The sequence below is a fragment of the Parasteatoda tepidariorum genome, chromosome 1 (genome assembly GCF_043381705.1).
Source record: "Parasteatoda tepidariorum isolate YZ-2023 chromosome 1, CAS_Ptep_4.0, whole genome shotgun sequence".
NCBI lineage: Eukaryota > Metazoa > Arthropoda > Arachnida > Araneae > Theridiidae > Parasteatoda > Parasteatoda tepidariorum.
In genome coordinates, this window is record NC_092204.1 from 71,568,897 (window position 1) to 71,581,268 (window position 12,372).

At 28.8% G+C, this 12,372-nt stretch overlaps 1 protein-coding gene across 2 annotated transcripts in view; it reads right to left on the reverse strand.

Moving 5' to 3' along the window:
- LOC107450889 (neural-cadherin-like) overlaps positions 1-12,372 on the reverse strand; it is a 301,080-nt gene that overhangs the window by 257,826 nt on the left and 30,882 nt on the right. For both annotated transcript variants that reach the window (XM_016066818.3, NM_001323824.1), the window contains 2 exon segments: positions 1,981-2,172; positions 796-1,042 (listed from right to left, as the gene is read on the reverse strand). In XM_016066818.3, coding sequence (XP_015922304.1) covers positions 796-1,042; positions 1,981-2,172 — 439 coding nt within the window.

The following is a 12,372-nucleotide window of genomic DNA, read 5'->3' on the forward strand; positions in this document are numbered from 1 at the left end:
TAAAAAATAAATCTTAAAAATTAATTATCTTAAAAATAACTACATTGTTGGATAGGATCTTTAAAAGATACTTCGAAAGTGAATAATAACATCACAACAGAACATATCAAACTCTTTCACCTATAGATCCCAGTCATTGAAATATTCAGATGCTTGCAATTTGGACTCAATTCCAAATTTAATAATCTAACCAGCTATTATTGAAGGGGGATATTATTATGAAAATAAATAATATACAGGTGGTTGATATGCTCCACTTCGTTTAAAAAATAATACTGAAAAAACCAAATAGAAGAGGTAATAAAATGAACCATAATTCAAAAGTGAATTATATTAGAACATATCACCTGTAATAATGGAAATAATGAATTAGATTTAACTGGCGTAATTTGAAAATGCCAGGTTCCATTTTTAATAACTGTAGAACAGTGACAAGTAACAAATAAATCATCTACAAGCATCTAAACAAATTTTATATTCAGACTTATAAGCAGCATAGATTGAAAACCAAGAGTAGTGTAAGAAAGATGTTAAGATGAACATTGAAAGATGTTAACATTAACATTTATGCCTAGTGCCTAGTAATATAAAAATTAATAATTTTTTAAGGAATTAAGGAAATTTAATTTTTAAAAAAAAACGAATGGGAAAGAAATATTAGTTGATGAAATTTAGTCTACTGATTTTTTCTTAAGACTGATTTCAGTAACCAGGACTGAAGAGTGGTACCCATGGTGAGGTTCAAATTTATTTTAATCATAAATTTAAAAATTATATAAAAAAGCAAATTCATACTCTGAATCCTTCTTTTTATTCTCAGGTATACTAGCAGAATATGACTGCATGAAGAACTGGGGTGGTCTTTTACCGCCAATGATGGATAGCCGTTCTTCACCTGTAGACTGTTCTTTTCCAGTCACCTTGATGCCATTTAAATCTTCTGCTTTAACGTAGAGAACATATTCTTGGTCCAGCATGAAAGGATCACCTCCAACAGTTCTAACCTCCCCTGACATCTCATCCACCTCAAATCGGCCACCGGCTGAAAAATAAGACAAATTTTAGAAACCACTAGAGTAATTAATAATATTAAAGAAAAATTAATGTTAAAAAAAATTCCAGGAACAACTTACATTTGATTAAAGATAATGCAAATAATAAATAAAATTTTTTTTTAATGGAAAGCAAAAAAATATTTTTCCCCAATCACTCCAGTATTGAAAATTTCTGACAGTGTAATAATTGCAGCAGCGTGCTTAGGGTTAGAGGTCGGAGGAAAAGTAAAACATATTTATAGGTCAATTCCTTGGTGACAAACATGACATAAGACAACTTTTTTGTACCCATTTTTAGATACTAAATATTAAGATATCTTCCAAAACTTTGCTGCGAAGCAACTTATACAAATCTCGATTAAAAATAATGCATAACATTAGCTTTATGGGAAAAACATTTTAATAAAAATATGGCGTAAAAATATATAGTAGGTATATACTTTTCTCACGAAATCTGGATTTGATTATTCAACGAATTCAGAGCAATTTCATCATTTCCGAAAAGCCTATTCGAAGATGTTAAACAGTTCATTAAAAGAAATCGAATATTTCTAATACTTTTGTAAAAATAACTCCTGACGTCATTTAACTAAGTAGTTAAAAAAAACTTTCATTAATTTAAAAGAATTTGAAATTTTAACAAGTATTAAATTTAAAATTGATTTAAAAACAATGCGTTAACTCTATAACAGCCAGATATAATTAATTTTTAAACAAATTTTAAATGTTGAAAAGTTAATAAAAATTAGAGTATGCATAAATAACATTTCAAAAAATATCATTAAAATTGCTTAATTTCTTTTAAAGCTTTTTGCATTGAAGGTGCCAATATGACATTCATAAAAGCTAGAATTGCCCTTCAGTAATGAAGTTCACACTTAATTTTAGGCAAATAATAAAATAAGCTTGTAGTATAATTACTTACTTCGATCTCTAACCAAGAAATAATGAATGTTACTATCCAGATCAGGATCTCGGGCCTGCAGTTTAAATACAGATGTTCCAGGTTGGGCATTAAGCTGCACAACAGCTTGCATTGGCATAGGTCGGTTGATAAAATATGGGTTTTCATCATTGGCATCTTGAACATGGATGATTATCCTCTGGCGATCTGGTTCTGAAAAAAATTTATATTATTAAAAATACAATAAAATATTTAAACAAAAGTTTAAAGGCATTTCCCATAACACATTACTAGATGAATTACTTAAAATTAAAGAGAATTGAAAGTACTGAACATGAAAACGAACTGAAAAATAACAAAAAAATTATGTTTACCAATTCTTTAAAAACTATTGTGTCTTTCAATTCCAATAAATAATCTAAGGGTAAGTTTTATATATATATATATATATATATATATATAAACANACGTAATCTAAATACAATATATATATATATATATATATATTCCCCTTTTCTTTCTTTTCTTTTTTTTTTATAGTTTGCCACTAGGTTTATTGCTACTTCAAAAACTGACTTTTATTTTCCTTTTTAAAAAAACTTATTTTAACCTAATTCACACCAGTTATTCATAATTATCAAACATGAAACTGAAATAAATCATTCCAATACACTACTTGTCAATGGAATGATTTTTCCCCCAATTTTCATAAATGAAAAGAATTGAAATAACATTTTTATTTACTTAACAAAAATTATTCAAAAAACAATTTTTTCACTAAATAAAGAACCTTAAGTTCCAGAGTCAGAATAAATTAATTTAACTGTCATAAACTATTTTGTTTACTCTACAAGCAATACCGCTTCTAAGACTAGCACTGAAATAATTTGTCCAATATTCTTTTCATTATTGTACAAATAATAAATTAATACTAGTACTAATTCAAATATATAAAAAATTTTATTTAAGGACTACATTTGAACGCAATCATTACAAAATATCTATAACTAGTATTTCAATAAGGGAAAGAAAAAGAAAAAAAAAGGAAAAATTTTGACATAGGAAAAAGTAACTAAAAGAAAAACTCATTTCAAATTATACTGTTCTTATGCACTAAGATTTTATTATATTAGTACTTTTTTAGCTATTATTAATATTAGCACTTTTAACGATTATGAGTTTATCTTACTAATTGTACAAAACAAATAATAAACTAAAATTACATTCTTTTTTTTACTGAAAGTGTTTTAGTAAATCATTTGCTCAAAAACCAAGTTTATATTTGATAATAAGAAAACGATTTGAAAATACAAGTGATTCATAAAATCGTTTGCACAAAAATTTGTACTTTTTATTTATTATTAAATATAATTCCTATACATCAAACTATTTTTAGAATATAAATAATTTAAATCGGTAATTCACAATTCTCGCCAATTTTCATGATAATTTTGACATCCTTAAGAGAAATTTGCTTTTAGAGTACTCATGTAAAAACATAACAGGTTAAATTTCACTGATTCCTGAGTCACCGTAAAAATATGCTAAAAATTCAGGAAGTTAGCAACTCAGGTGGTAAGTCCGAAAAACCTTCCTCCCTCTGAGAATACGTTAGGAATGTTAAACCCTCTTTTAAGCGATCCCTCGCAGAACGGCTATAGTAAAGGAACGTGCTTCTTTCTTAATAGTAATATTCTTTACAAACACATAGAAGTTGTTTTAAATCAAAAGTTAAAAATAAGATCAGAGTGAAGTCAATAGAAATTAAGTTCAGGTATTACAATGTCCTAAAAGTATGAAATAAAAGCTAATTTGTAAATTTAATAATAATAAAAGAATATTATTAAACAACTATCAACATAAATGTTTCGTGAATAAACATCATAATTTATCTTAACACTTGTTTTTTCGCTAAATGATACCCATTAAAAACAAAGAAAAAAGAAGAAACGTATACGATAAAGAAGATAAAACATTAGACAAGCTATTTTTTTGTTCAACGTACACGCGAAAATATTTACAGTGTAAACAAACTAACATGGAAGCTGAAAAAACAAAAATTCTTTATTTGTTTGCGTTAGGTAAAACTTCTTAAAATTAAATTTTACTTTCATTACATTAGTTTATTAGTATAATTAACATTAGACAAAATAAAGAGTTTATTTTGCAAAAATAACTTATGTTTTTATAGAGATTTAGAAAAGAAAGTAATGCTATATGTTCCCACAATTAATATCCACATTGATTTTTTTTTTTTTTTCGTCCCTCGAATTAAGTTACTTTGCAATGACCGATACTTTTGAAAAATGTAACAAAAAACCACAGAAGCGAATTTATTAAAAATTTATTTACAATTTTTTTTTACGAGTCTCCCTCTTGGCAAATGGTAATTCAACACTATTATACGATACACGTTTTAGTGATATCCAATTTTGATTAAACAGTACTCGCATTACACCAGGAATAAACGAGACGATGTAGAAAATTAATAAACAAATAAAAGTACTACATCAGAAAACAAACACGTCAATAACAATGACATGGGAGCTCCCCAAGAATTAAATCACAAATTCCTCTTGTCAACAACGTAGTTGCAGGCGTTACGTTTCCATACATGCAAGGTCATCCTCCTTGAGGCGATAAAGAAAATAAAAAAAACACTTTAAATAAAAATATATAATAAAAGAGTGGTTCGGCTGACGACCCTACAAAAGCCCTCTGCAATAGCTGACCGTAGCTTGGTTCCTGAGGCTAACCTGCGTGGTCTCTTTCTTTTTCATAGTGCAGTTATGGAAAGGGGAGGGGGAGAAATCAGACAGAACCTGTTGCTTTTCATGAGAGAAAGTTATAACAGACTAAATACGCCCCAAGGCTTTGAAGAAGAATATCATTAGAAAACTAAATCACAGCCCAGAGTCAGGTATTTAAGCACACATGCGACCGCAAAGACATTAAAAGAAAATGCATATCCCGCCTGTTAAGAATTTCTTGGTACACATCCATCTGTCTCATGAGAAAGGATAGAGACAAAAATGTTACATGAGAAACAAAAAATAAAGTATTAACAGAAATTGATTTGATCGTTGAGGGCATATGCCCAAAATCATTAATCGGTGGAGGGTGCTAAAATTTCATATTTAATATTTTGAAATTGATCAACGAACAGATTTTTTAAAAACAAAAATCACTATTCGATCTAGTATTAAGTTAGCACAGCTAGGGTTCATATATCTAACTAAAATTACACATAGTAACTCTTAAGCTCAATGTAATTAAATTTTAAAATCATATTCTTAACATTCATACTTCGAATCTTACTTTTGAGCAAGCTAAAAAACCTCCTGTAGCGTATCAAGCTTTATTAAAGAACTGTTCAGTTTTTTTTATAAAAACTTTTATTTACAAACACAAACAGTAACAAATATGAATTACCCGTAACGGGATAGTGAAAAGATCATAAAACAGCAAGAAAAACCCGTAACGGGATATAAGGAAACTCACCCGTAGCGGGATAGATAAAATATTATAAAATAACTAGATAAAGTGCCCATAACGGGATATATGAAAACTCAAATTCCACAAACAACTCATTCTAAAAAAAAAAAACAACTTTCTGGTGTTTTAATTTTATCGTCTGCTTTTATTATTTAAATTTATCTTTTTATGTGTTTATTTTATTTATGCTTTTGCCAGCCCGTTAGTTTTATAATATTTTTACTTTAATTCATGCTTTTGCAAACCAATTATCTTTCTTATATTTTTAGACTTTTTACTCCGAATAGTTATGTGCTCAAAGGGCAAAACTCAGAATCAGTCTTTGAGCGTTTCATAAAATACACTATGCAAAACTTTTTTTTCCAACTAAGTTTCATTTAATAAGATTTAAAATAGAAATAAATAGAATATAGTACATTTATTAAGACAAGCGTAACTTGCCAAAAAGTAACTTGTTAATATGCGTGTTATTTTTGCTTGTATGTTTTTCTTTGTAGAAATATATCACCTTAGGGATTATATTTAATTTATATTAAAAAACTATTTTTTAAAGAAGCTAAAAAACTTTAACATTCTCAAATAAAATTCACCAGTGCTCAAAAGTTCGTCCTAGAATAAGACTAAGATAAATACTACAAATATTCTCTGTTAAAATAGATATTAACTCCTTGTATGTATATTGTCGCTCAAATTACAAGCCAAAATATATTTTGGAATTTTTTAATTATAAGCGTCCAATAGTTACTATGAAAAATTGTTAGATTAATGGAATTATATTTGTACTAAAATATAAAAGTACTAGCAAATTTTTTTTATCAAATTATTTTGCAAATTGAAGAAATTTCAATTATGAACAATTGTTTCTATAAGATTTAAATAATTGCGAATATGTGAAAGTTGAAAAATTATTGCTTGGAAGTGAGTAGTGTTTTAAGATTTTATTGTTTACGCAAAAAAGAACGTTGTTTCATGCTGCATTTCATAACTATAAATTATTAGGATGCTAATTATAATATTTTCACTTATTTTGATTTAAATTAATACAAAATAATGAAAAAAAAGTAAGGAAAATATGTTAAATACAAATTTTGCGTCAAAGGGTTAATTAAATAAATTAATACTAGTACTAATTCAAATATATAAAAAATTTTATTTAAGGACTACNGTAAAATAAATTAAGAACTAACGAAAAGAAAATATATCTAAAACTCTATCTACTCCTGTAGTTAAAATGAAAAGCAGAAAGTTGAGCCAATCTCAGAACAATTGAATTTCAATCCCCTTAAACGGAATTTAGAATCGCTAATATTAAACGAATATTATTCTTCTATTAAACGAAGTCTATTATTCGATATAAAAATTTGAAGCACTTATTCGTGATCGAAAATAAATGTCAATGAAAGGAAAATCAAAATACTCGTTGGAAGTAGTTTTAAAACAAACAAGTTACACTTACTCTTTCAACTGTATTTTCCTTATGATAGAAACAGACAGTAAAAAAGCAGCTGTTCCAATAAAGATTGGATATCAAAGCATTCGAATAACTTATTGCATTAAGTCTACACATACGATAAATAAATAGGGGAATCTGAGGAATTTGATGATTTTTAGTAGAGCTCATCAGAAAAGGGATATTTATGCAATACACACCAGCAACTTAAAGATGAATCACCTTTGGAAATATACCGCAGGGCTCGAATTTAACGATGGTTAATTAGTCATTGCGGACCACTAAAACTTGACTCAGACTATTAAAAAATAATTATCAGTGGTCCCATAGACCAGCAGTTCCACAATTTTTTCGCCAGTGGCACCTGTTGAATCAGAACTGTTATAAAATATTTAACTATCAGTTATTTTATCTGAAATTTAAAATCCTGATGAGAAATAATTATGAATTTTTATAAATACAAACTTTTTTCATAATTTACTCAATAAATTGCTATTGAAAAAAATATATATACTTTTAAATATTGCTTATTTTTTCAATGGCATTTTCCATAAGTAAGTTCATGTAAACCAGTGTTTCTTGAACTTATGACTTTTGTGTACCCTTTCTAAATTCTTCGAAACTCTGTGAACCACTAATAAAAAAATAAATGTATTTTTTATTATAAAAAATTGCCAAAAAGTTAAAAATCACAACTGGCTGCTGACACCACTAATTATTAACTGTTAACTCTGCAAAAAATAGCCAATAGTAAAATACCTAATCGTTAATTTCATGGCTAGCATTGTTTTCAAATAAAATTTTCCGAAATTATCGTTTGATAAGATTTGTTCGTTTGATTCGTTTCGCAAGATATTTCACATAAGAATGCGTACCTCTACTAAACTGTTCCCGTACCACTGGCGGTACGCGTACCACACTTTGGGAAACACTGATGTAAGCTATTAAAATGAATAAGTTACGGGTTATTGATTAGATATAAATACAATTTCATTTAAGTTTTTTCATTTAAGTTCCATATTTTTCATTTATTTTTTGTTACTAACAACCATTGTAATTGTTAATATTACACAATCTTTGTTTAGTAATTTTTCAAATAAATTTATTTTTAACAAAGGAACTAACAGAGGTATGTAAACAGATCAGTGAAAACGTGTATGAAAGAGAACAACCGTTTAATCCACAGATTTAACCATGGAGACTAGATTTAACTAGATAATTTTGTGAAAGGTCCGTTTTTCGCGAAATTGTGAAAAAATTACTCACATTCCTTCAACCAGGGTCCACTTTCATGAATTTGTGCAAATAGGGTCCGGTTATTGCAAAAAACTTTTTCAAGGAGTTTTAAAATTGTAAATAGATACAAGATTATGCTCGGCACTGTAAAATTATTATTCAAAAAGATGCAACATACAAATATTTGGTATTTAACCTATACTGCTGAACGCAGAATATTCATTTCGGACGAATAATGAAAGAAGCGTCTGTCGAAGACAAAACTTAATTCGTTTACATCCATCTTTCTTGTTTTCTGCCCTGGAAATGGTTTACTCGATTAACAAAATAATAATGAAGATAAATTATTTTGTGAAGGGTCCGATTAAAAGAAAAATCCTTTTGTGAAGAGTCCGTTTTTAAGGTAAAATATTTTGTGAAGGGTACCTTTTTATGACAGGATATTTTGTGAAGGGTCCGTTAACGGACCCAAATTTCTTCTAAACAGACCCCTGTAAAATGTAACACTTTCAAAAAATTTAACTAAAATACTATCACCCATAAAAATTGTCCCTTATAAATATATAATTGGGTACTTGCAACTCGAGAAGATGCAAAATGATTATGCCTAAACATGATTTAAATCAGATTTAATTGGCTTTTAAATCGTCACATGCTACGAATTACCTACGATGACGGCACTCCAATTCTCGTAGCATAAAAAGAACAAAAACTCTCACATTTTTATGGACTCAATGCATTTAGTATGCATTTCCCACTCTTTTTAAAGATAGAATTTATTTTTAATGCATATACATACACCGTTACGGAAACATCTTGGTGACATATTTCAGTCCTATAAAAACGGGAGGGAGAACCAAGGAATGCACGAATCGACCAAAATAACATGGAACTTTTTTTTTATAGCCAAGAATTAAAAAAAAAATTTTTTTTTTAAAAAATGCTATAAAATTTTACCTACTATTAAAGCCATTAAGCCAAATATATACGGCACTTTTAAACATTCAATATCTTTTGAACACTGGGGGGTGGTGCAGCTCAATAAAATTCGCTTCAAAAGATATTTCAGGGAGAGAATAAAAGAAATATATGAGGGAAAAGGGAAAACGTTTTTTATGCAGCACAGAATGACAAAGATATGTGAAGAATGATTAGGGGGGTTGGAGAAATGTCCCAACAGTTGATGTCTCATCGTAGGGGCCTCCGAAAGGTAAGGAAATGGGTAAACCAGAAAATAACTTCCTTCTTTCCTTTACACCCACATCTGATGTCATTTCAGCAAATCTCAGAAATTAAGGGGAGAAGAAAAAATATATTTTTAGATCACTAAATGAAATAACTAATTCTTATTCCATTAAGCACAGCATACAAACCAATAAAAATATATAGACTAGAATACATAATTTCTAATGGTGATAATTAAAACAATTTCTAACTTTTTTATTTTTCAACATAGCCAAAAAAAATATATTTTTGTTTTAGTTTTTAGTAATATGGCAGCTTTTTAGAGCAATTTATATATTTTGCGCACATTGACAGCTCGAAATTCTAGTAATTTGAATTTTAAAGAAAAAGAGGAAAAAAAATTTTAAAAAAAACTATTTAGTCATCAAAGAAACTGTTGGTAATTTGCGAAGACCTAATCATGATTGGTTGGCATGTATAGGACACGTACAGCAACCTAGCCATTTAAATAATGAATTCCAGTAAAAAAAAATTCTTGTAAAATATTTCAGGACACATTCTTAAATTACATCGAATTATTTTTAGAAGCGAAATAAAGAAAATTGCATTTGAATTATCATAGTGCTAAGACCGATAAAACATTATAGTTTTTTTTTTTAAAAGAAAAACTATCAAAGCACGTGGTGAGGTAAGTTCCACCAAAAAGTATCATTTTTAAAGATTTCCCTTGAAAGGATGAATAGTTAACTGAAATAAATGGATTAAAAAACGTTAATTCTGCTTGTCTGTGGTTTGTGTTCGGTTAAGGGATCCGCTTTTCTGGTCCAGCACCCATTATAAAAGATCACTATTTTTTTCCTTTATTTTTCCTCAAATATAAAAATTTTATTGTTCTTCACCAATTATGAACAATAAGAGATTTCCTTTCCAAATTACAATCAATTTTTAAAAATCTAGGACGAAGATATACACGGCGGAGCAGATTAAATAAATGATTTCTTTTTGTCTGATCATCAACAAAATCTTAACTTGTAAGATTAAAAACATGTAAGAACATCTAATATTTTGTAAAAAAAAGAATACATTTTCTCCAGAAATTGATAAACAAAAGGATTTCTTTTTCCTTCCCCGTGGTAGTAGTTTTAATGCCAGATGACCGTAATCTACGCATGAGTGAAAATAACCTTCACGCTCCGTGATCCGACTCCTAAACCAAAAGGTTGAACGAAAATAAAATTGCGGAAAGTTCACACTCCTCTGTCCGTTACGTACAAAACGCACCGGCCGGCAACGTTCTATTATTTTTATTTAACAATACTGAATTTTAAAAACTATATGAAAGGTATATCAACTGTAATACAGTAAAACTTTTCGGGAGCAGCTACTCTCTGTTCCACAGTAAAATGGTCGTTAATTAAGACTGGTCGTTCTGAGGGGTTATCTCCATTGATTTCATAATGTTAAAGATGGTACATGATTATGCGCAAACGTTTTAAATTTTAGTCAGTACTATTTCCTTGGCGCAGAAATGCCACTTGAGTTGGCGTCGTGAAAACCAGATCGGTGAATAAACATTTAGCGTCAATAAAAATGATCCCTACTGAGTAGAAACAAATAATTGTGAGTGAAAACAAATTTGCCAATTACGAATGATATAACTATTTTAAATAAATGAAATAAATGGTTTTTTGTTTAAGTATAAGAATATCATAGGAGTATAATAAGAATTGTATAAGAATTTTTCAGAATAACATTTGTATATGAGGAATTCGCGTCATTTATATAATAGCCTTACCAGGACCCTTTTTCATGCTTTGCCTTTAATAGCATTTGTCATTCTATAGAATGTCTAGGTATTATATGCTATGTCTAAAGAAAGCATGCAATTATCATGTATAAGTTGCCTAAAAACGTCCGGCATTATAAACAATATCTAGTTATTTCATACTCTTCCGGTAACATATACAAAGAAATCTAATCTAATAACACAACAGAAAGAACAAACTAATCAATTAATTGTATTTTTTTAAAAATTAAAAGAAATTTTTTTTTTACAACTTTGTCATTACTAAGGTAGCTATGGCTGATACGCAAATTCTGATGAAATATTTGCGGTTTGTGCAAACCATAACAAATTAAACCATAATAAATCGATGGCGTGCGACCGGTATTCTAGAATGCTTGGGGACTTCCTTCTCAAAATCTTGGAGTCTCGCTTTTCTTAAATTGCTTACAACTCTTTTCAGTAACATCAATTTAGTGTGGCTCAGTAGTAAAGTCAACAAAATTTTAATATCTAAAAAAAAAAAAATTTTAAAAAAATAATTTTGTTGATCAACAGCAACCACAACCAATTTTACATTGCACTCATTTTAGTTTCAAAATTACCAAAAATAGAACAGACAGAAAACAAAACCTATCTAAAACGAGAAAAACCAAAAATAATTCCGTTAATATAAATCATACATCAAATGAAGGTCGAGTCATAAACAAAAGATGTCACGCAAAGGAATTTTCGATCGGCGGATATCCTAAAATCAACACGCGCTGGTGATTACAAGGACAGAGCGTCCAACGACGTATAGAGTGACTGGAACGACATTTATTGGTCAATGATTTAAATATTTCCGAAGAATAGAAGAAAAAAATTGAAAGTAAGGCACGACAATTTATTCGATTGCAATTTTCATCTCGTGTGAAACCTGTCGGAGATTTAATAAAGCAAGTTTTGATGTTCGGTACCGTTAAGTAAAATTTACGAGTTCTTCCCAAAAGAGTTAACAGAAGTTTTTACGGGAAAATGAGCATTTTAGCGGTCAATACGTTTCTTCCTGTTTCATCCATGAAACCATAAATCTTAACGCTTTATGCGTTTTTAGTCGGGTTTAAGAGAAAATTCATTGATCCAAGAAATATAAAATGCAGTAATTAATTTTAAAGTTGGTGCCAATGACATTGAAAAAGTCGCTATTTATTACTTTAAAAGCGTTGATACGTGAAGACAGAGAGAGAAATAAGGATACAATTTTTGATTTTGGTTCCCATAG